The sequence below is a fragment of the Amblyomma maculatum genome, chromosome 8 (assembly GCF_055883805.1).
Source record: "Amblyomma maculatum isolate TAMU_Amacu chromosome 8, ASM5588380v1, whole genome shotgun sequence".
In the NCBI taxonomy this organism is placed as follows: domain Eukaryota; kingdom Metazoa; phylum Arthropoda; class Arachnida; order Ixodida; family Ixodidae; genus Amblyomma; species Amblyomma maculatum.
In genome coordinates, this window is record NC_139351.1 from 122216602 (window position 1) to 122239253 (window position 22652).

The window sequence follows — 22652 nt, forward strand, 5'->3', positions numbered from 1 at the left end:
AGCAGTTACGCTACGCTTTCATGGGTCACGGGCGGCCACTCAGATAGCGAAAATACTAAATTTATTTTTACCAGTTCCAATACCGCGCACCAACAAAACAAGACATAACATTAAAATGCCTTGTCTTATGAGATGCAGTTTTACAGGAAAAAAATAATGCTGCGTTTGATTATTTCCGTTGTTACATGCTGACTGTATCTCGGGTTAATGATGGCGCCTGGTTTGACAACGATCCTTTCCGGGCCTTATCACTAGCGAGGTCGCAGCGCTTACGAAGCAGTTCACCGTTACTTATCGCTATCGTCAAACTTGTCAGCACTGGCACATCCGTGAAAGGCGCGAATGTAACTCGTGGCTTTTAAAATGTGCCATTTTCTAGGCTTCCTTCCTGCACTCTAGCTGTTTCGGTGTCGTTGGCGTTTGGTGTTGTTTGATGCATTTTAATACACCGCTCATTCCGGGTTTTCTTGGTGCGTGATTTTCTCGCGCGTATGGTCAACGCGAAGTTCGTTGTTGCGTCGTCGTTACGGGATTCGCGCTTTGTGAAAAAATGAGCACGTGGCATGTGAAGAAGCATTTCTCCGTGTGCGACAGCGGTGACCAGACCATCGGTGTCACACTGCATGATCCTACGCAGGACTTTCACTGGTGAGCTGTTATCAGTGCCATCTGCTTTACGTATGAATGAGCAATGCATGGCCGCATATATGTTTATTTCCGTGCTGTCTTGTTTCGTGTACATACATAGTTTTGCGTGTGCTTTATCGCTGTATTCTTTATCTCTGCCTTATCAATGTCAACGGCTTTGTCTAGCAGTACTGCGGGCCAAATTAACTGGAAAACAAGATATCGCCTGGAATTACGCTAAGGCTGCTTCTCGAAGGACTGCTGCGTTGCTGCAGTACCGCCTCGTTCTATTTTCGTCAGCCGCTTCCTTCGGGTTCCAACTGCGGACAGACTGCTGGGAATGACGCGCACGTGATCCGCGAAACTAGGCGCAAGCTGAAACACAGTACTCATCAAGAAGGAGGGGTTTGTAATTGCGATGTGAGACAGATGAAAAGAAAAAAAACGCACACATTTCTAACTAAAGTGTAAAGCTATAGTATACGTGACGTAACTTAGCATCATTTACGAAATTACCCCCCCCTTCCCTCCCCCCCCCCCCTACACACACGCACAAATCACACAGGGGCGGGGCTTAACCCTATGAGCCAACATGTATTGGGCGTCACTGAAAGGTGCGCCCAATCAAGTTTTCTTTGGTGGTCGGCTGCTCGAAAGCTGTCACTGCCACGTAGCAGCGTTGGTAAATGGAACGCATCTGACTCCGTTAAATTCGAGTGAAGTAAACGTTACGTTTAGGAATCCTTCGACATTGCTGATGCATTTATTGGTACTTTTGCGAAATGGTGCATAGCTTCTGGAAGCAAATTAGTGTGATAAAATACACATAATGAGAAGAAGAAGATGGTTTGCACGGTATGAAGAAGAACTGAACAAGGGTAAATAGGGTACGCCTCAGTTCGCAGATGAGCCAACGTTTCGACAAGACAAGTCCACTTGTCGAAACGTTGGCTTATCTGCGAACTGAGGCGTACCCTATTTCCCCTTGTTCAGTTCTTCCTCATAAAATACACATAAGAAGCACACATGCAATACGTTGATTCTCGATCATCTGTACGTGTATTTAATTGCGATAATTAAAACCTATATACCATCTCGCCCAGGTACAAGTTTTGCTAAGTTACCTTTCAAATCGTGAGAGCTCTTCTGTATGTGATTTGTCCGCTAGCTCAAGCCAATATGTTTGTGCTTCATAATTGGTTAGCGCGTGTCCTGTGTTTACAGGCCTTCCGTGTGTGTCTTCTATTGCGCTGATTTTCTTCCAAAAGACGTTTATTGGAAGTTTATTAAAAAAGCCTGGAGCTGAATTTACACGTTAAAAGACCGGACAAGATCAATATGAACACCTCGTTTCTTCCTTTCCCGTAGTGCGTATAGATGGTCATGGTGCCACTTTCTTCCATGCGTACGCACTGTGCGAAATAGTACGCAGAAAAATTGTGGACTGAAATAGGGAGAAGCCGCGAATCCCGGCCGCGGGGACCGCTTTTCGATGGAGGCGAAGAGCAAGAGGCTCTTGTTCTGTGCGATGTGAGTGCACGTTAAAGTACTCCAGGTGGTCGAAATTTCCGGAGCCCACCCCTACGGCGTCTCTCATAGCTTGAGTCGCTTTGGAAGTTTAAACTCCATAACCTTACCAAACTAGGGAGAGGACGATGGGCATATCCTCACAGTTCCCAAAAAAGTCAGCTATTTATTTTCGTCGTTACCGGGGTTCTACAGCTGCCCGTACTCGACCTTATCGTGACCGAGCCAACTGCTCATCGTTCCGCAGTCGAAATTTTTTCCCGCAGTCTAGGGCTTTTTTCTTGAATTTTTGCAGCAATAGCAAGGCGATTGCTGGGACGCGTGCTAGGGATCTAAAGAAAAAAAAAAGAGAGAATCTGAAAAAGCACCCTTCGGATAAATGCTTTAGCCTGCATGATTCAAAAAGATTTAGAATCACTTGTTTTGTTTTTGACAGAGGCTTAAATTTATGATTTTCCTTTTTTTGTATGCTATCCAGGCACTCGACACATTATTTTTGCATAAATTAGAGATGCTGCTTTTGAGGTTTTCTTAGAAACACTGGCGTAGACTGTCACCCGAACCAAAACTGTCGCTTCTGAAGAATATTTTGGGAATCGCACCCCTTTTCTACTTATAACAGCTTTAAGGTTTTTTTTTTTTTTCAGACATGGCCGTAATTGAATTACAGTATTGAAACTACTGTAATTTAATTACCTTTTTGGTAATTTGTAATGTAATTAATTACGTTTTTCGTTTGGTAATTTAGTAATGTAATAAATTACCTTTGGTAGTAATTTCGCAGCAAAAGTAATTATTTCCTTTCGAAATTAATTTTACTGAAGTGCGTCTGGTCTTTACCGGTTTTTGCTCTGGTCTTGTTTTTGTAATGGCAAGTGCTATAGGAAAGAGGGAAGGAATAGCTCTTTGGGACGGAATTTGGCGGAAAGACGAAAGAATGTGTGCTTCGCGTCTGGAGAATAAGTTGTTTTTTTTACTAGGCTTACTTAGTTTTTGCATGGATGGAAACTAGAAAGTAATTTTAAAATAATTGAATTACTCAGTAAAAGTAATTGTAATGTAATTTCATTCCTTTTTGGGAGAAGTAATGAGTAACGTAATTTAATTACTTTTCTGCAATTTTCAGCAAAATAATTAGTAATGTAATTTAATTCCTTTTCAAAAGTAATTTTGCCTTGTATGGTTTTTTCGCAGTATATTCTAAGCGCATCAGTGACCTGTAGCATGTCAGTAGCCACTTTAAACGGCTACGCCAGGGAATTTTCGAACATTTCAAGTCATCGACAATCCCATGACACCGATGAATCTGGAAAGAAAAACTGTACAATTTCAGCCAAAGTATGACTTCACGGATATACAGTGGAAACAAACTGTCGCGTACGCTGACTCAAGAGGAGACAGCAAGTGAACCGTTTCGATCATCACTTCTCTAAAATGGCGAAAAACAAGGTAAACTATTTTTTTCCTTCACAGAACGCAGAACTAAAATTTATGGGTACGCAACTATTGATGTCACGCATGCTAGATTGCTAGTAGAAATCGACACGATTGAGGCCACGAAACGGAGAATTTCAAAATCATTTGCACGGTTTGCACCGAAACAAAACGCCGCCCGCATGCGACATTTGGCACAAATAATCAGAAGCTACTAGAAGCTCACGCGTGAAAATTTCAATTATCTCTGTGCAGGTCAAAATAAAAGAAAGAGTGTCCCTTTAATTGTTTTGGCGTCGTAGTAACCAATCTTTTGCTACCGTGTGCCATCGTCCAGCAGAAACAAGCACAAAGATCTCCGCCGCACGAAATAATAGCACGGAAGGTTAGGGGTGCACGCGTGACCGTCAATCTCACTCAGCCAGAACGAAGTCAAGTCTCGAGCCTTGGTGCGCGCCAATGAGAAAGCCAAGAGAAATAGAAAAGGAAACGTGCCGTACAAAGCAGCAACAACGGATGTTCACGATTTCTTCCTGACCTCGGAGAAAAAGATGAGTGTGCCGGCTGGCGTGCGCACTCCTTGCTTATTGAACCACGGTTCATGCTACGCAAGAAAGGCGAGGCTTGCGACATCGCGGTGACCGGGCAGCGAAAGCAGCAAAGACGAACACCGCAGCCGGGCGCCACCTAATGAGCGTTACATTCAGCGTACGGGGATTTGGACCCGGGAACCGCAGGGAGAAAAAAAAATGAGTCGGAACTTGCTTTTTGTTGTTGTTTTTATTATCCTCATAAAAGCGCCTTTGAGAGAGAAGAGGTCGCCCAGCGGAAGCTCGCGAACCTAGCACGGTTCGCCGTGCCGTGTTCCTGGAAAGAAAATTGGGAAACAAAAATGCCCCCTAACGAGAGACGCCGCTGAAAAAGAAAACTGATATAGATTGAGGTGACCACGACTAACAAAGCCGTTCTCCTTTAACCGACACCCTTGAGCTCAGTGCAGACGCCGGCGAGACAGTAATGCCGGCGCTTAGTCATCGCCCTTGAGGGCATTCAAAGAGATCCTGGTAACGGTAAACTCGTGCTGAACCGGCGGGAAGGGGGGGGGGGGAGGGGGGGGTCATAATTTAAGCCCGATGTCGGGGGGGAGTGGAGAAGGCTTGAACACGACCTTATAATGCGCTGGTCTGTGTGCGGAAGGAAGAAAATAAATTAAATAAAAGGGCCCAGTTAGGGCCTGCAGTATTTGGTAAATAAAATAAATAAATGATGGAGGGCCGTTTGTAAAAGGGAATAAGGGACAATATTGGTGAAGGAGCTAGAGATGGACACCACAACTAGGTCGCACATGGCAAACGCTAGCCCGAAATAGGTGGCACCATCTTACAGCACTTGAGCTGACGGCTGAGAAAAGTGAATTTCCGCACAGACCAGTCGGGCCAGAAATATTTCTTAAGCAATAGTTAGTAGTCAGCGAAAATGCGCAAGACTTCTTCCGCTGGTGCAGCGTCGATTTGTTCGGTGCGCCAGTTAGGTATGGAGCACCAGCTTCGAAGCACACTATATAATGGCGTCCTCACCTCCTTTTCTCTCTGTCATTCCCATTTCTTATGCATCAGTGTTGGCGCTAGACAGAGCCGTCACCCAGTTTTGCGTGTCTGTGCCTTAGCTTTCTTTTTCCCTCAAGTTACAGACACTGAATCTCTCTCTCTCTCTCGCCATCACGCTTTGACCCTTTTCAAATTGCTCGTTACCATCTCCTTGAGTTACCCGACGCGTCTCCTTTTTTTCTCTCTCTCTTTTTTTCGCAGGTTAACTATTTTATCCACAATGTGTGTACTCACGCTTGTATTTTCATTCTCTTCATCTTCGTTTCTTTATGTGTATTTCTGCTCCCTTCTTTTTTCAGTTCCTTCTTTGTCGATTCTGTAGTTTCATTCCAGGGTCGACTCCCTTCATTATTCTGTCCTTTTTTTTTTTTTTTTCCGGGGTTCCTTTCTTTTTTCCTCCTCTCTCAGTAGTGCTCTCTCTCTCTCTCTCTCTCTCTGTTTTTAATCACACGACGTTGCCTCAGCGCACCTCTTCCTGGACAACCACGACGCGCCCGCATGAAAGAAAAAAAAAAAAAATGGCATGAACGTGCTGCAGCGCAGATTAGAACTCTTGAGTAAAAGGTGACGAGAGGCGGAAGAGCGGGAGGGTAATCGGGCTTCGCGTCGATAGCGCGTCAATCTACATCTTCGACCCGGGCCCAGCACTGTGCTGTGGCAACCGCTCGACGCTGGCCCTTTTGTCGTAAGCCAATCAGCGGCACTCTCGGTTCCTCCGAAGTAAAGGCCTTCTCGCCTCGGTGGTCACCGAACGCGTGGGGGCAGGAACAAAAAAGAGAGGGAGAGAAGAGAAAAGTAGGGGAAGGGGAGAGAGGTAGACGGGTCGGCTTTGAGGGCGACAGTTTCTGGATGAAGAACGGATCGGCCCGTCGAGTGACGTGGGAGGCGTGTGTAACTTTGCCGATTGATCTTATTACTGCAATCTATTTTGCACCTCTCTGCATGTAGTGTGCAGTGTCGACTTCCGTCCCTCCGGCAACTCCTTTCTGCTGATTTGTTAGCTGGGGAAGTTGTGCAACGCGCGCGTGATGGCTCACATTGACCGAGCTCTGTTGACGCAAGGGCAGGTATATGTAGTTGAAGATCAATGTATGCAATTAAGTAGGCACCACTAGGGAAAGATGAAGGTGGTCGAACGCGCATTTTGCAGCATTAGTTGTGTCGGAAATGTTTCCCAAGGAGGGCGACATCATTATCATCATTGTTATTTGCAGCTGAAGCATTAATAGTACTTCGAAGACGGATATATTGAATTATTCTTTATATCGAACAGTTGAAACATCCTCTTGAAAATCGCACGCAGAAGTACAACACTGCTGCGCGAATTTAATGAACTCGCGTTGATTGCAACTTTAGATATATCGAACGGCTGGAGCAGATGGCGCTTCTCCTAACGACGGTTTTCGATCACTTCTCGTGTGAGGGGACTGGTCGGTTGCAAAGCCTCGGGCAGTTGCTGGCAGAGCCATCGTTGTTAAACCGCATTACGAGATAAACATTATGTGTGGTTGAGAGTGTCTTCAAAACCTTGTATTAGTTTGATGTTCACATCTCTGTAATGCATAATGCAGTGAGGTAAACCTAACTCACCAAAGCCTAGCGTCGGCCTTCGACTGTTGTGCTTCCCTCACGTCAGTGCCGAAGCCTTGCGAAAATAGACTGTGCCTTACTTTATTTCGATTATTCCGGTCACGAAGCGACGTGTATTCACGGTATCCAAGCTAACTTGAACCCAAGAGTTAAAAATTAAAATATTTCAGCTAGGCCGGGGAAACCAGTTGTGTACAACTGTCAGCTGCCTTGCGCACCACAGGTATTTTTTTTTGTTTTGCAATTAGTTAACTAATTATGTTAATTTTTCTAATTTGCTAAATATTGAGTTTAGAGCATAAATGTGAATTAGAAAGTTGGAGAGCATCTTAAAAAAACCTGCATTCCATTAACTGCGGTAAATAAAGAGTCACCTTTATCTTTTTTTCCATTCTCAAAAGAAACCCCGCGAAATACAAATAAAATCACGTGGCTAGCGCATTTCAGCGCCACGATTGTAGTGATCTCAGTCGTTATTTGAGCGAACGATCAGCTGCGGACGTGACTCGACGGCCCGTTGTAGCAGCAGCCTGACACGTTGGCGATGATTGGAGCGATCTCACCGCGCTCGCTGCTACCTGCACCGTCGCGTGCGCCGGCTGGCTGACGCGGGCAAAGAAACCGCAGCAAGCATGTCGGCCTGCCGCTATAACGGGGCCGGAGACACGGCCTCAACTGATTTCGTTCCATCAAACGACGACTGAGAGCAAAATCGGGGCGGGCGAATGCGCTAGTCACGTGATTTTACTTGTATTTGGAGAGCTTTCGTTTGAGTCTGGAAACAAAAGATGCACGTGACGGTTTCTGTATCGCAATTAATGGAATGGGGGTTTCTGAAGGTGCTCTCCAACTTTCCACTTCGCACTTATGCTCTAAACTCACTATTTAGTAAAATAAGAAAATTAACATTATAAACTAATTAAGTAATTGCAAAACAAAAAAATCGCCTGTGGTGCGCAAGGCAGCTGGCAGTTGTATGCTATCAGGTACTGGTTGTCCGTATGCCGGTAAAATCGACGCAGGATTCTTGTTCCAGAAGCGTTTGTATTCGTCTTTACAACACTTAGAAGGATGGAAGAACGAGAACTTTGTAGCTTTTAAAGCTTTTAAATACATTTTAGCAGCTTATTTGTATGCATTCCAATGATGCAGGTACCAGAGGATGTTTAGCTTGACTTTAAAGGCGTTTCTTCTTCGGGGGAGGCAGTTTAGGAAATGTTTTTACCAGGAGCGTGTTTTGTTAAAATAAACTCGTAGCTTAGGAGTATAACGATTTGTAAACTCAGAAACGCTGCTCTTGAGTATGTCCCAGTCGTTTTTCTTTTTTTTTTTTTTTAGCTGCCGTTCTTTGCAAAAAGTTGTTAACAAGAATGCTAACTGCGCAGTTAATCGCGTCGAAATCGGCTCTGCTGTAGTCATCGATGATTCTGAATTGTTTTCTTGATAGTAGGGAGTTTGACGTTGATAAAGTAAAATGCAAAAGTTTAGCACCATTTAAGCCTAATAAATATGTCATAGACTACTTAACTGCTTATTCATTGCCATTCATATACATGCCTACAGCGAATATTTTCTGCGCTCCCCTTCCTGTTCAACATATCCGACTTCGACTGAAGTGTATTACTACACAGTTCAAATGTTGCGCCATTCTTTAAGCTCGCTCACTCACTCAGTCGCTCACTAACTCGCTCGCTCGCTCGCTCACTCACTCACTCACTCACTCACTCACTCACTCACTCACTCACTCACTCACTCACTCACTCACTCACTCACTCACTCACTCACTCACTCACTCACTCACTCACTCACTCACTCACTCACTCACTCACTCACTCACTCACTCACTCACTCACTCACTCACTCACTCACTCACTCACTCACTCACTCACTCACTCACTCACTCACTCACTCACTCACTCACTCACTCACTCACTCACTCACTCACTCACTCACTCACTCACTCATGCTACGCACTTCGCGGATGGTACACGCTAACTGCCAGAAGCGAGTTACTGTCCAAGTTTCACAGAACTTGTGCACTAATGGCCTCTTTCCCTCTCTAGCTCCCTTTGAACACGCTACTAAGCTACTGGTGGCTGGGGGCCTTGCCTTTGGCAGAGCTAGCTAGCCCAAAATACCGCCTAATCACCTCTAGCTCATCTTGCTTCCACTTCCATCAACCATGATGTACTATGATGCAGCGGGTAGGAATGGTTGGGGAAGCGCTGCAATTAAGAGTACTCGACTGTTCTTGGTTAACGTTCTTGCTACAGTTGTACATTAATAATACATTCGTGTATTGCTGTGAAGCGAAGCTAGGCTTCAAATCCGCACCACGCATCGTGACAGGAGGCCGCCATCGCACTTTGCCAGGTGACTCGTTCCAGTCTCCATCCAGACATCTCGGAGCGTGCGGAACGGCGCATTTAATTGAGACCTCTTCAATCACCCGTCGGCAGTCGCGGAATTCCTGGCGGCCAGCGGAGACGCGTTGGACTCGAGTCTGGGCGTCGCGGCGAAAACGGCACCCTACTTGCTCTTCTTTTCCAGAGCGCGAACCGCAGGCTGCTGCGAAAGGAGCGCTGGAATGCGGCCCTCTTCATCTCGTTAAGTGGTCCTACTCTCTGCGTCCTCGTCCACCGAGTAGGAGAAAAACGAGACCCAAAGAGAACCGCCACTCCCCCTCCTACATCTCTCAGCATCCCCCCTGCGTCTTTCCGCCCTGCTAGTGTAGGCTGGCCAGAAGGCAGAGCTGGTCTCACTCGTCCAAGACGGATCGGCCTTCTGCCTTTGCGGTTTCGCTTTCCGCATCTCCATCACCCCCCCCCCCCCTCCCCCCTTTTCCTAAACCTAGCGTGAGCGTCTGTCCGCTCGGACGCTTCGCTCTCTCCCCTCCTGACGGACGATTGAGAGCCGCTTTGGAGCTCTCCGACCACTCGCGATGTGGCACCGGAGCCAAGCTCTGGTGTATCTTTTCGCCCGTGTCAGGAGATGCAGAGGCGGTGTGGAGCCCTCTCGGTTCCCGCCGCATTCCGAGGAGGATTCGCCTTTTCGAGGTGAAGAGAGGCAGGTCCGCGCAGCGGCACCGCTGTATAAACGAACCGTTTCTCTCTTGGCCGAAACTTCCCCTCCGCTCCTCTTCCTGGCCACACACGCTCAGACGCGCTTCGCTTTTTCCGTCAGAAGCGCGATTCTTTTCTATATATCCGCTCCGCTCCGGCCGCAATCCTCCCAACTCGAGCACTGGGTGTATACGAGGCGACTTACGCCCACACGTCCTGTCGTGCAACATGTAGTTTCCTGCATGCATTTCCTTGTACCCCCCCCCCCCTCTCCCCCCAAAACACACATATACACAAACACTCAATAACTATCTGCGCTCTTCATCATAGCTGTTTTCGCTTTGCCAGACGAAAACAGCAGAGGGACAGGCACGCGAAGTGCAGCTCTTTTCCACCGTGTGAATTTCACGAATTTCCCTGCATTGCTACCGTTATTATTGTTTTTTACTTGCCGTGGTGGACACGGCGGACTGGCCCGATCTCTACCGCTTTAGGAGGTGATCTGGACTTCGTCGCCGTTGCACGAACAGCCACAAAGAAGTCGGTGCGTTACGCCTACTGTTTCGCGCAGAAAAGGCGTCTACAAGAAGGAAGGAAACATTGTTTTCCTTCTGCTGCCGCACGCTTCGACTTTTGCAGTGACATTTCGCAGTAGTGGGCCGTTAGAAAGCTACCGTATGCCCCTCTCCCCCTCCCCTCACTGGCTTCAGGTTATGAGCGCAGTCTTTAAAGCCTCACGCACGTCCGACCTGACCAGTTTGCGGATGCCTCGAAGGAGCTAGCGCCACCTTTGAGTTTGACGATCAGTTATCGGTGGTGGCCTGGATTCAGTATTGCAAGTGTAATACGTGTAATACGCTCTGAGCGACCTAGTCCATAGCCTGTTTGGCTCAGAAACCATGGTTCGTGGGCTTGAATGTCGCCTATAACCAAGAAGTTTCTTAAGTGGTACCAGTTACTCTATAAGGTTTAATCAATGGAGAAACTCTGTGGTCTTTAATTCGCATTGCTTGTCGTGTTTTAATTACTTTCAAACGCGTATCCACGCGTATCGTCACGTTCAATAACTTGAGCACTGCGCGGTGTTTGAAATTCCCGCGCGTGTTCATGGGGCTCTGACGTCACGAGGTTTTCGATGTCGCTTTTTCCTGGACGCAGAGTTCCGGGGCTAATGGGACACTTTGAGCCGTCGGATTAATATAGCGCGCCCTGCGTACACGCGGGCTGCCTAATGAAAAACGGGGAGAGAGAGAATTCCGTTCTACGTTTGTGCCTTTGTGCCTTAGCATTTTATTTGGACACCAGCTTACCTCGCGATGCAGTCACCATTCTCATCACCCGCTTTCCGGCACACTATGCATACGCGGTCTCTCCCGCTCGCCCGAATCAACTGAAGCGCAGTGAAGTTTAAGTTTGAAGGGGCCGGTCTTGGTGCCCGAATTATCCAGCATCCCGAATTAGCAGAAGCAGGATTAATAAGGTTGTCTTCATCATCATCGTCGTCGTCATGCTTTGAAGGAAGGTATCATCAGTATCATCATTGTCATCAGCCTGACCATACTTATTGCAGGGCGAAGGCCTCTCCAATATCCCTCCAAACAACCTAGGCCCAGTTACAGCTGCGGACACCTTTTCTTTGAATGTACATGCCGCCCCCTGCTACGCTTGTCTTCCCTTGAAATCCAGTCCCTTACAACCAGTGAACCTCGCCTATCGTCTCCTCGCCCTACATACCCTGCCCATGACAATTTATTCGTCTTCATTACGACGTCACTAATTCGCGTTTGCTATTTGCACTCTGCTCCCCTCCTGTCTATCTTTCAACGTTGGTCATATCATTTTCCATCCCACAGCTCGCTGCGTTATCGATGAAGTAATTTGATATCTTAACGTTACCTTCTACCTTTCTGCCCCATAGGCGAGTACAGGTAAGATATACAGTTGTCATATACTTTTGCCTTCAGTGATGCTGGCAAACTGCCACTCATAGTCTGAAAGTACGTGTCACTGAATACGCTCAACCTAATCCTTGTTCTTGTAGTTATTTCACTTACATAGTAGGGATATACGATCACTACCTGCCTTATGTAAAGGTGCACTATTGCTACTTCCATCACCTCGCTATATCTATCTGGGCTGCTGTTCCTTTCCGAGGCTGCTTCCCCATCAAGTCTCTGAACACCCCCTGTAGATACGTGGTGAATAGCACTGAAAATATCGTGCTCCATGCATTACATTCTTTCTTTTGTAGATTTTAATTGCTGCCTTTGCGAATGACGTACTACAGTAGCTGCGCAACCACTGTAGATACTATTTATTTGTTTATTTTACCCTCCGGGTACAGAGTACATTGTAAAGAGGAAGGCCAATTCAAAGCAATAAAAAGAATAGAAAGCCCAATTAATACAAGAATGGAATATAATAAATGAAAAAGAAAAGGAATTGATTCACCAAACAGCATAATAGATCAGTTAATTAACACAAACCTAATCAATTCCAGTATGTTTTACATACGGATCTTCTACACCTTGGTTTATGGTAGTTTACTGTTTATTGCAGTTGGCGGTACTTGTGAGGGCTAGGTGTGGGAATTCGACAAATATATACAGCACTAACCAGGTTGTGGTAGGTACCGTAACCAGGGTTAAAAAGACATACCGATTCAAGGCGGTACAGACGTACCCAATTACAGTAAGCCATGGTGACAAGGTAGTCTAACGCTCCTATGAATACTCAGAATCGACAATGCAAAAAGTAAAAACCCAGCATAGTGTACTCATAGGCGACTTCAGTGTCAGTGTAGGCAAGAAGCAGGTGCCAGAGACCATGTGACAGCCTATGGCTGCTATGAATAGCAGGGGAAGTATTAGTAAACTTCACCGAGCGAAATTGTTTACGTATTACGAATACTTTAACTATTTCACCAACAGTGCAACCGGAAGTGAACATGAAAAAGTGTGAATCGCCAAACTAAAAATCCAACAAACTTTTTATTTTATACTTTTGTCAGGATAGGTGTTCCGTGAGCGCGGAAATGTGCGGCATGCGCGAACTCCTAAAAAAACTCTCGCTTTTTAGGTTATTATTGGAAAATTGGGAGTTCGAAAGGTACACTTGCAACTTAACAGATTTCTTCTCGATTGCATGAGATAATGCGCTTTGAAGAGGACTGAGCATGGTGTAAGGAATGGACCACGGACCAACAGGAAACGTGAAGAATAAATAGACCTGCACGGGCTATGCACTGTGGACGTCAGGTGCCCGAAGGCGGGTTAAGATAATGAAACCTGATTGCAAAACGTGCAGCCTTTGTCAAAAGTATAAAGCCCAGCAGGTCTGCTTCTGAGCCGTATAGTGACGCTGATTCAGCATTACTGGAGGTCGTTTCCATTGGAGAGGGTTGGAAAAAAAATCTTACCTTCAAGACAGTCAGAACACTGGATATGCATTACAAGCCGCAAGAAATGGCTCAGGAGCAGACACCATAGGCTCTGCACTTTTGACGAAGACTGTACCTAGAGGCCGAAAGTTGGGTGGGAAAATGAGATTAGGGAATTTGTCGAGGTCGGCTGACCGTGGCTGGCCCAGGAAAGCTGTACAAATGGGGACCATTAGGAACCTTTCTCCTGTAGTGTGCGCCTTGAATTCGTTTCAGATTATTAACCCGAAAAATAACTCGATAGTAATGATGAGTTAATTTATCAGTCTGAATACTTTTTTTTTTACTTGCGTGCTATATCTAGCACATAACGTTTTGTTTTATTTTCATGTCACAGTTTTACAAGTTAATCGTTAAAGGGTTAACTACCCTGACGTTGTTATCCGCATCGGGGTCTGACCGCGCAGGAGCCCCGTTTTTCCTTCGGCGCACGCGTCCGTTCCTCCAAGGGCATCGCGCGGCCGGCATCTTGCGCTCCGTCCTCGTACGCGCGACTCGGCTTTCAGCGCGGTTTGATTACACAAGCCTCGCCGCGGGTTTTCGTCTTCGTGTGTAGCGCTTGCCATGGCTGGCCCGAAGGAGACACTCGACATCAATTACGAGCCCCTGGCCGTCGGCTATTATTCCTGGGCCTCGACGGACGCGGGCTCTGGCGGCGATCCATCTGCGCTGGCCTCCCTTCTCGAGCAGATTCTTGAGCAGTTAGACGCGTTGCGTTTACCCCCTCGAGACAAGACGGGTTCTCCTCTCGAGATACAAGCGACACTGGATGATAAGCAAAATGAGGGCGCGAGTGCAGTGGGTAACTTAAAGCCTGCAATGAGGATCTGCCCATGCTTATTGGGCGTGAGCGCCACCATTGGAGCGAACGGCGCTGTCGACCTAGGGGAGAAAGTGGGATCACGTGACTCCTCTTACTTCTACTGAAGCAGACGCTCGATTGAATTTGTGCGTTTTAAAAGCTAATAGTCGCGTTTATTTCTGCAGCTTGAGTTGATATAAAGTGTCTGTCTTGTACTTTTTGATCTTGCATCGTTACTGAGGCTGCTGAAGTTTATTTAAGCTGTTGCTACGGTCTGTTACGCGTATTACTCGCACGTAAGCAAAGGAATCCGGCGCAAGCTCCCATTGCTACCCGAAAGCTCACAGAATTCTCCTTCCTTAAGTAAAATTTGAATGGGTATATCAGCGAGTGATAATTATCATGATGTGCGTGCAGACAATAATTCAGCGAGCGAGATTTTATCCATAGAGTTGGCGCTTTAAGTTCTGTGAGCGGCAGAAGAAACGGCGCGCGTTTTAATTTGTGCTTATCACTTGTGAAGCCAACGATTCTATTGCTGGAAGGATGGAAAAGATGCTGGCCTCTTTATGGAGCAGTACCCTCCCAAAGCAAGGAGGGATTGTGCGAAGGTCAGAAGGCCTCAGATTATTCTCAAACGTTGACGCGGAAGTTTCACTGAAGTGAACTAGAAGATTCTGCCGCCTCGGGCAGCGGTATGCATTGCATACATGGCAAAATTACTTTTGAAAAGGAATTAAATTACATTACTAATTACTTTGCTGAAAATTGTAGAAAAGTAATTAAATTACGTTACTCATTACTTCTCCCAAAAAGGAATGAAATTACATTACAATTACCTTTACCGAGTAATTCAATTATTTTAAAATTACTTTCTAGTTTCCATCCATGCAAAAGATAAGTAAACCTAGTAAAAAAAAAAAACAAACTTGTTCTCCAGACGCGAAGCACACACATTCTTTCGTATTTCCACGAAATTCCGTCCCAGAGAGCTATTCCTTCCCTCTTTCCTATAGCAGTCGCCATTACAAAAACAGTACCAGAGCAAAAACCGGGACAGACCGGACGCACTTCAGTAAAAGTAATTTCGAAAGGAATTAATTACTTTTGCTGCGAAATTACTACAAAAAGTAATTCATTACATTACTAAATTACCAAACGAAAAACGTAATTAATTACATTACAAATTACCAAAAAGGTAATTAAATTACAGTAATTTCAATACTGTAATTCAATTAATGCCATGTCAATTACTGCCATGTCTCATGCATGGTGAGTTGTTTCAGGCAGCGCCTCCAGTACTGTAGTAATTTTAAATTGCAGAATCCATGAATAAGCGAAAGATAGAACATTGCATGCATGTTGTGATGTGCTGACCGAAATAAGCGTTAAAAAAAAAAAAAAAAAAAAAAAAACTACTGTGCGCGGGAAAAACAATTATCCGCTCTAACCAAGAGCGCCAATGACGGTAGTCAATGCGCAAGAATTTGCTGCGTGGAGCACGCGTCTTCACACTTGCTAAAAAATTAATCCGTGTTATCCCCGCAGTCAAACTTGCTTGCTCTACAACGTTCAAGGGAGCAGGCGAACAGTGCTGCTTCCGCCTGCGCTATTCGAAGGTGCTCAACGTCTCTCAGACTCCTCAAAGTCCTCTGCTCTTGCACAGGAATCCCATTACCTGTGCACTGACTGCTTACATCTGACTGGTTGTGTGGTAGATTTAGTTGTTTAGTTTTTGCTTTTTGTTTTCACAACAGCGGAAATTCTGCATCTGGTGCGCGTCTTCATAGCAGTAGAGCTCGCCAACTTCGATAACTATGATTCGGTGAAGTGCTTTTTTGCCGAACGACTCGGTCTCATACCTCAAAATAAGATTATACAGGCCCAGACCGAAGTTTATATTAAATAAATAAACGAACGTAATGCTAATGCGCAACTGAACTGCCTAGGAAAGCATCATACAGCAGCCGTTCAATGTGGGTTATCCCACTTACTTCGTCGTGCGGGCGCTTCCGAGAGGTGTGCCCCGCGGTATGTCCTCGCGCCCAATATCCGGTGCACACTGTTACTCCGCGACACGAAAACAGTTCGTTGTTCAAACATCTCTTGTTATCTGCGCAAAAAGGTAATCGCGCAGGATAAAATTATGTCTCTTGTTTTTGTTGAAGAAGAAGAGGAAGAAGAGGAAGTGGTGATGGTACTTATTATTTATTATAATAACAAAATGAAGTAAAAAGTATTTTTGCGCCCCGGTATCTGCCATCTCAATTCCTAAAGCCCCTGAAATCTAGTACGGCGGAAATAAAGAGAAAGCGAAGATAAAGGGAGAGGAAATCAGAGAGGTGAGCGACAGGAAGAAATGTAAAGGTAGGCTGAATCAAAATATATAACTATAACGCACTATGTTACAGTCAATTGTAGTGAGGATGTTTGAGGCCCGCCCGCGATTCTTAGTTCACTGCAGCACTCCGCGCTGATATAATGATCTGAGGCATTTGAACGTCGATTATGATTAGGGCTGTGATTGGCTCCCTTTACAGTCGCTGCGAGCAAGAGCCGCTGGTATAGACAGTTTGATAGTTAACTTTTCTATGTTGTGTACTATAGTAAAAGAACTAAATAGGTTACTAATTATGCCGCGTGATGTCATGCATGGTTTAATACACAAACTGTACGCAGATGTCTCCGGATTAATTTATTTGCCTGGGATTCTTTGACGGGCGCTGACATCGCATAACTCGAATGGCGTATTTCGCCTTCATTGAAATCTTGAGGTCGTTGCTGCAGGGACTCGAATCGACGACGCGTTGAGCCAGGCAAAAGCCGAAGCCACTGCGGCGGGTAGCCCAGATCAGTAAGCGGCTGAAAAGTAAAGAAATTATGGATGACTGCGTGTCCTCCGAGGTTCATGACACGGCATGAGTCATGACGAGCGAGAATCTCGGAGGCCGTATATAAGAAATAGGGCATTGCATTATCCCGCTGCACTGGGGAATGCATAGCAGAGCCACCTAGCAGCAGCTGTCTCTGCTGCCGTGGGCCGGGAGACATCAGGCGAAGAGTGCGTTGATTGCGGGTGACAGATTCGTTAGCCGCTCCGCCGCTCCCGCATCACACGGGGGGCGTGGAGCTGTCATCATCGCCAGCTCGCAGTCGCACCTCGCTGACGCGTCGCGTGCAGTACACACCAGTTTCTCGTGCTCGTATATGCCGTCGCCTCAGCCAGCATAAGTCTCTTGGCGTTTCCAACTCTGTCGGTAGACATGCCACGATGCGTAGCAGCGTTCAGTCGCGCCGTCGATGCCCCCAAATGGAACGTGCTGAGAGTAGTATCTTCTCCCTCATGCCGTTTCCCTGCTGTTCTCCCTTCGGTTTTTGCTCGAACTGCTGTCGCGACAGCTAAGTTAGATATGAACCGTATTCCTGCATCCGGCTAGTGGAATGCAATACGAACACCAGCGACTATAGTCGAGACCTGGGGGCGTCTAAGTCATGCTGACTTTAGCCGGAGAAGCCTGAGTCTCTCTGATTGGATGAAATCCGTATTGCGCGATGAAAGTGGCAGGATATGCTCATGGGTTATGGGGACATGCGTGCGGGCGACGCGAACTCGTTCACTTTTTGTATTTTTTAAATAATGTGCAAAGCTTTCCCTGTCCTTTCTTGCTATCGCTTCCCTCTGTACTTCTCCTCGCTATCCTCTCCCTACCCCTTTGCTTTCCCGCCGGGCGCAGCCGGTGTGCTTCGGATAGTAGATAGCAGTTGCCGCTGTAGGCAGCACTCTTTTCCTTCCTCATTGATTATTATTTCAATAAACCACTACCACCATCTATGGGGTTTAACTCCCAAAGCAACTCAGGCTATAAAAGACGCTGTAGTGGAGTGCTCCAGAAATTTCGACCACTTGGGGTTCTTTATCGTGCACTGACATCGCACGGCGCACGGGCGCCTTGCTTTTCGTCTTCATCGAAAAGCAGCCCTCGCCGCCGGGTTTCGTAGCATTCTTGGGCACAGCAGTCGAGCCCCGTAACCACTGCACCACCGCGGCGGGTGCGCAGTATCGTTCGAAAGCGTGCAAAAGTATGCTTGAAATGAACGATTCAGTAATTAATGTTAAACGAGTGAAAACATGCTGACCAGGCCTTCTAGCAGTGTTTACGAAAATTTGGTAGCTACACGGCAGAGGTTACCAATGACATTTCAGTCCGCGTATAGCTCACTAAGCTCTAACTAAGAGAGATACGCTAGGTTATTCAAGTAACGTCAGGGGAGCCATTTTATGGTGCAGGGCACATCTGCAGTAGTGAAGGCCGGAGCACACAGTGATAAGGCGACTACATATACCTGCAGCCTTTCGCCGCGATATATATACATGCACCACAAAATGGCCGCCACTGTGACGTAGGTGCATGCACCATCTATCTGCACATACCCTATGTACCACTGATTCTCAGCCATGGATATGTCGGGGACCCCTTGGGACCAGTGCAAATGATCAAAGTCCCCTTGAGAAAGAAGGAGAGAGGGGGGACTAGTTTGTCGATCTTATGCGCGGACAAGAACTGGGGAAGACGTGTGAGGCTAGGGGCAAGAGCTCAAGGAAGGGAGCGTCTTTGAAAAAGAAATGTTTCTCAGACGAGGTGTTCGGTCTATTTGCTACTAATTTTCAAAGAAATGCAAAATACAGAAGAGAGCGCAGCTCGGTTGACAAAAAGAAATAATAAAGGCTCTAGAACCACCAACGCGGTCCTCTCTGAACTTAGTTAGTCGAGAATCTGAATTAGTGCTTTTCGCTTCTTCTAGATGCGAGTGTTTCCGCTGGCATTTTGCATCTATTTATTTGACATACAGCAGTGCCTAATTATCGCTTGATTAACAGATACTTCGTGAAAACAGAATTGTGATTTTACTCAGCGTGGTCACAAATGAGCTTTCGTGTAGAATTTATTCGAGGTCTAACTTAATTCTGCATATATTTTCTCTAGTGTTTTAAGAATTCGCGCAATTCGACGATCGCAAATATTTGAGCACAGCGCGCAGGAAATTCGAGCACGGTAGCGCATAAGCTACGCTCAGTATTTCCTTTCCCGTCTCGGAATTAGCGTTCGAAGCATTCCTTGTTCAAAAAGTAAATGAAGACCAAAAGCCTCATCGCTTCATGGTCGGTCGAAAAATAAAAATAAAAGCTTCCTCGAAGGGACGCTAATCGCTTTGACTTCTTCTTCTTCGGGAGCACCGATGCGCGATTGTGTTTCACGACCACGGGAAGAAAAAATATCCATTTACGGTTTCGCCGCAAGGCCCTTCTCCAGAACCATATTGCGTTCAGAAAAACCATGGCTCGCATGAAATGATTCCAAGAGCTAATCGCGCGTGAGACCTGTTTAATGATTGACTGTTCTCTCGCGTACATCGCTGCCCTTTTGCTGCTGCTGCTAAATACGCCCCAGTTTTCGGTGCTTGCGAACGTGGGCCGAGGACGCCGGCCCTTGGTTAGACGATGGCAGTTTCAGCTGAAAATCTCTGTGGTTTTAGTTGAAAACGGTGCAGAGCCAAGAAACGTAAAAGAATAAATAAAAGACGCCATACACTCAGTCCGCGTAAGCCTTTTTCTCTCTTACTTTCGTGAAGAAGGCAGTAAGGGGGGGGGGGGGGGCTGAATAGTGAAGGGCCTTCGAGAGGGACAGTGGGATCTGCATGCCTTATTTGTGTCCCTTCATTCTGCGCTTTTTCTTCATTTATGCCTTTTTTTTTTTTTTTTTTTTTTTCAAAAGCCGGCTCTGCCACCGAGTCGGCCTCCACGCCCATTCCTTGTAAGAAAAGAAATCCTCTTTTTTACTTCTTTCCAGCCAGCACGCTTTTCCCTTTGGCTTTCCAAAGCAGGCCGGCCGCTCCGCTCTTAGGGCAGATCATGCTACGTATACATTCGAAATCACTTTGTTTTTGTTTAGCCTGGGTGTAGCGAAATATTTTTACTTTCCGAATTTTTTTTCTTCCTTTTCTACCCCAGTCTCCCGGAGAACACTGCCAACTTAGAGCGTCAGGGACAGAGCCGCGCGAGAGAAAGAAAAATAAGGCACAGCACTTATCCACAGCAAAAGGGAAGCGATGACTGTGAAACGGAGCCAGCCGTGGCGGCGGCGTTCTGTCGTCTACTTCGCGTTTTGAAGAAAAACAAAATTGTCACAGAGAGCAAAAAAATAAAATTGGAGCGGCTTCCTGACGCCTTTGGCATGGGAAGCTAGCTGTCTGTTAGAGAGGGGAGAGAAGAGGGCGCTGCTGCGTTGTGCTCGACTACGAGACACGCGACACTTTGCGGCGGTCGCCTGTACTTCCGGTGCGGCCGGACAGAATGCCATAAATAGGCATCTGACGCCAGAGCCTGGTGGCCAGGCTTGGCCAGTGTGTGCGGCGCTGCGCCTCTAGACTGTGCGCGGTGCGGCCGAACCGCTCAGCCGGTCAGGAGAACGCAACACGCTCACACAGTGCTACTTTCCAGAAACAGAGGGTTTTTGCGAAACGCAGAAATGTGCGGCACGGTCGATACTGGTGCTATAGCGCTAGCCAATCAGAAAAGCGCGCACGTATGCTCAGTGCAGCTAACTTTTGTGGAATATTGCGTGATCGCAGCGCGCAGTATAGTTTCCGAATGCGAAATAAGTTGTTTGTAGAAACGAACACTGGGGGCGTGTGGTTGTTGAAGCTATAGCTGGCGCGGTTAATCGCTCACTCAATAGTGTTAACTACCAACGTAATTCTCTTAACAGTTACAGTGTCACCTGCTTTGTTTCTCAAAGAAAAAACGTACCATGCTGTGAAGTGCTCGGCATGTGATAAGTGTTGCGTGCACATTCCGCTGTTTCGTATCAGTAGTAAAGAAGAGACGATGGTGCGTACCTGGGACGCTTTTCCAGCAAACAGGATACACCCCCCCCCCCCCCTTTCCATTTCTGATGCTTTTTGATGTGCTTCGCTTCTCAAACTCCCCATCAAGTCATTCAACCTTCACATTTCTCTGCATGAAAGTGCTCATGCGTGATTTGCTCCAGGCAGTATGAAGGTATAATTCCATAGAGGTTAAATGTGCACAGTCTGCTGAGAAAAAAAAAATGAATATGCGTCTTGCAACCGAATTCAATCAAACAATAGGTCCCTAAAAGGAAGAACACAATAAAGCATACGTAACAAGCTAGCACGAACGTGACACCGTCTAAATATAGCGTCCACTTTACATCATATCTCTACCGGCAGCACTTATGTAAGCTTGGCCCCTTTCACCCTTCCTTCTTTCCTGCAGAAAAAAAAAATGTGTTCCCGACTTCCACAGCGTTGCCTGGATTCAGCGTGTGAGCAGAAAGCATCTGCACAACGAGCCGCCGGCCTTGTTTCTTGCTGATCCCCCTCGTCCCTTAGCATTTTTTCTTTATTTGCACTACATCACTCTGGCGCACGTTTACGCGCAGTCGGTCTCGGTCACGGAGTACGTCCGTCAATGGGACTCTCATTTCCTGTGATATGCACTTCGTCGTCGCCTGATGACAAGTTGAGGCGCACTATATATGGTCGAGTCGCGCGCCTTTTTCTCACAAATCACTCATCTTCCAAACATCCTTTTTACTTTTCTCCGTACGTTGAATGAGCGTGTTCAAAGTTCCGCTCCTCGCAAGCCGCATCGTATGCAGGACTTCCGCCGCGGACCACAAGATGGCGAGTGTCGTTTGTACCTCTTGCGAAAGCTCTTCTAAAATTACTTTGCTCTTTTTGCTTCCTGCTTATTTTTGCCTTGATGTTTTTGTTCTTGCGTTTGCACTCTGCACTTGGATCGTTTTTCTTGACCTCATTTGGCCACAGCATTGCTCGCCTTGAGTATACATTTCCTGTCTTCTTTTCTCGGTTTGTTTCTTCTTGCGCATGCGCCAGAGTGAGTGGGAGACAGCAACCCCTGACGATGAGGCTCGTCACGGAAACGTAGGCCATAAACCCGAAGCAGCGCAACTATCCGGTTCTTTCACATATGTATGGCTGCATATGCATGGCTGCCCGGATTCTCATTGATAGAATTGGTCAATGCTTCCAGATGTGCACAGTGACAGCACTGCCCAGGATACAAAAAATCTTATTCACGGCTATCTTTATCCTAGCGTGCATACTTACGTCCGTGTGACTGACTTCATTGTCATCCGTTCTACATTGTCTGGTGCATTGCGCAGATTGCAGTTTTTCTTGCATGTAGCTTCAATGAACATAGCAGTAGTTTGCCCAGTCGCGGATTGGAGCAATGGTAAGTCGATTGTTCGCAACTCGAGTTATAACCGTACTTCTCCTAACGAGAAACGTCTTTTTCGTTTGTTTCCGTCTCCGTTTCAATGAGCCCACGAGGACGCTTGGCATGCAGTTTAGCTAACACAAACTCGCGCTGCTGTGGAGAAGCATTGCCTTTCCCCTTCCAAGAAACATACCTACCGTCAAGCACGAAGTCAAGCCAAAGCAAACGCAATTTCAGAAGCACTATGACATGCAAGCAGATATATATTCTACACCGATGCCGATACTAGCCGCTCACA

The 22652-nt window shown here is 46.5% G+C and overlaps 2 protein-coding genes across 2 annotated transcripts in view; one reads left to right on the forward strand and one right to left on the reverse strand.

The window, feature by feature from the left end:
* The window catches only part of LOC146182406 (metalloprotease TIKI1-like), a 116273-nt gene that overhangs the window by 50315 nt on the left and 43306 nt on the right, over window positions 1–22652 (reverse strand). The window lies entirely within an intron of this gene.
* LOC146182407 (uncharacterized) overlaps window positions 319–22652 on the forward strand; it is a 119683-nt gene continuing 97349 nt past the window's right edge. The window contains exon 1 of the mRNA XM_084577496.1: window positions 319–648. Within this exon, the coding sequence (XP_084433622.1) occupies window positions 551–648 (98 nt within the window). The 5' untranslated portion in view covers window positions 319–550. The remainder of the gene's footprint in view (window positions 649–22652) is intronic.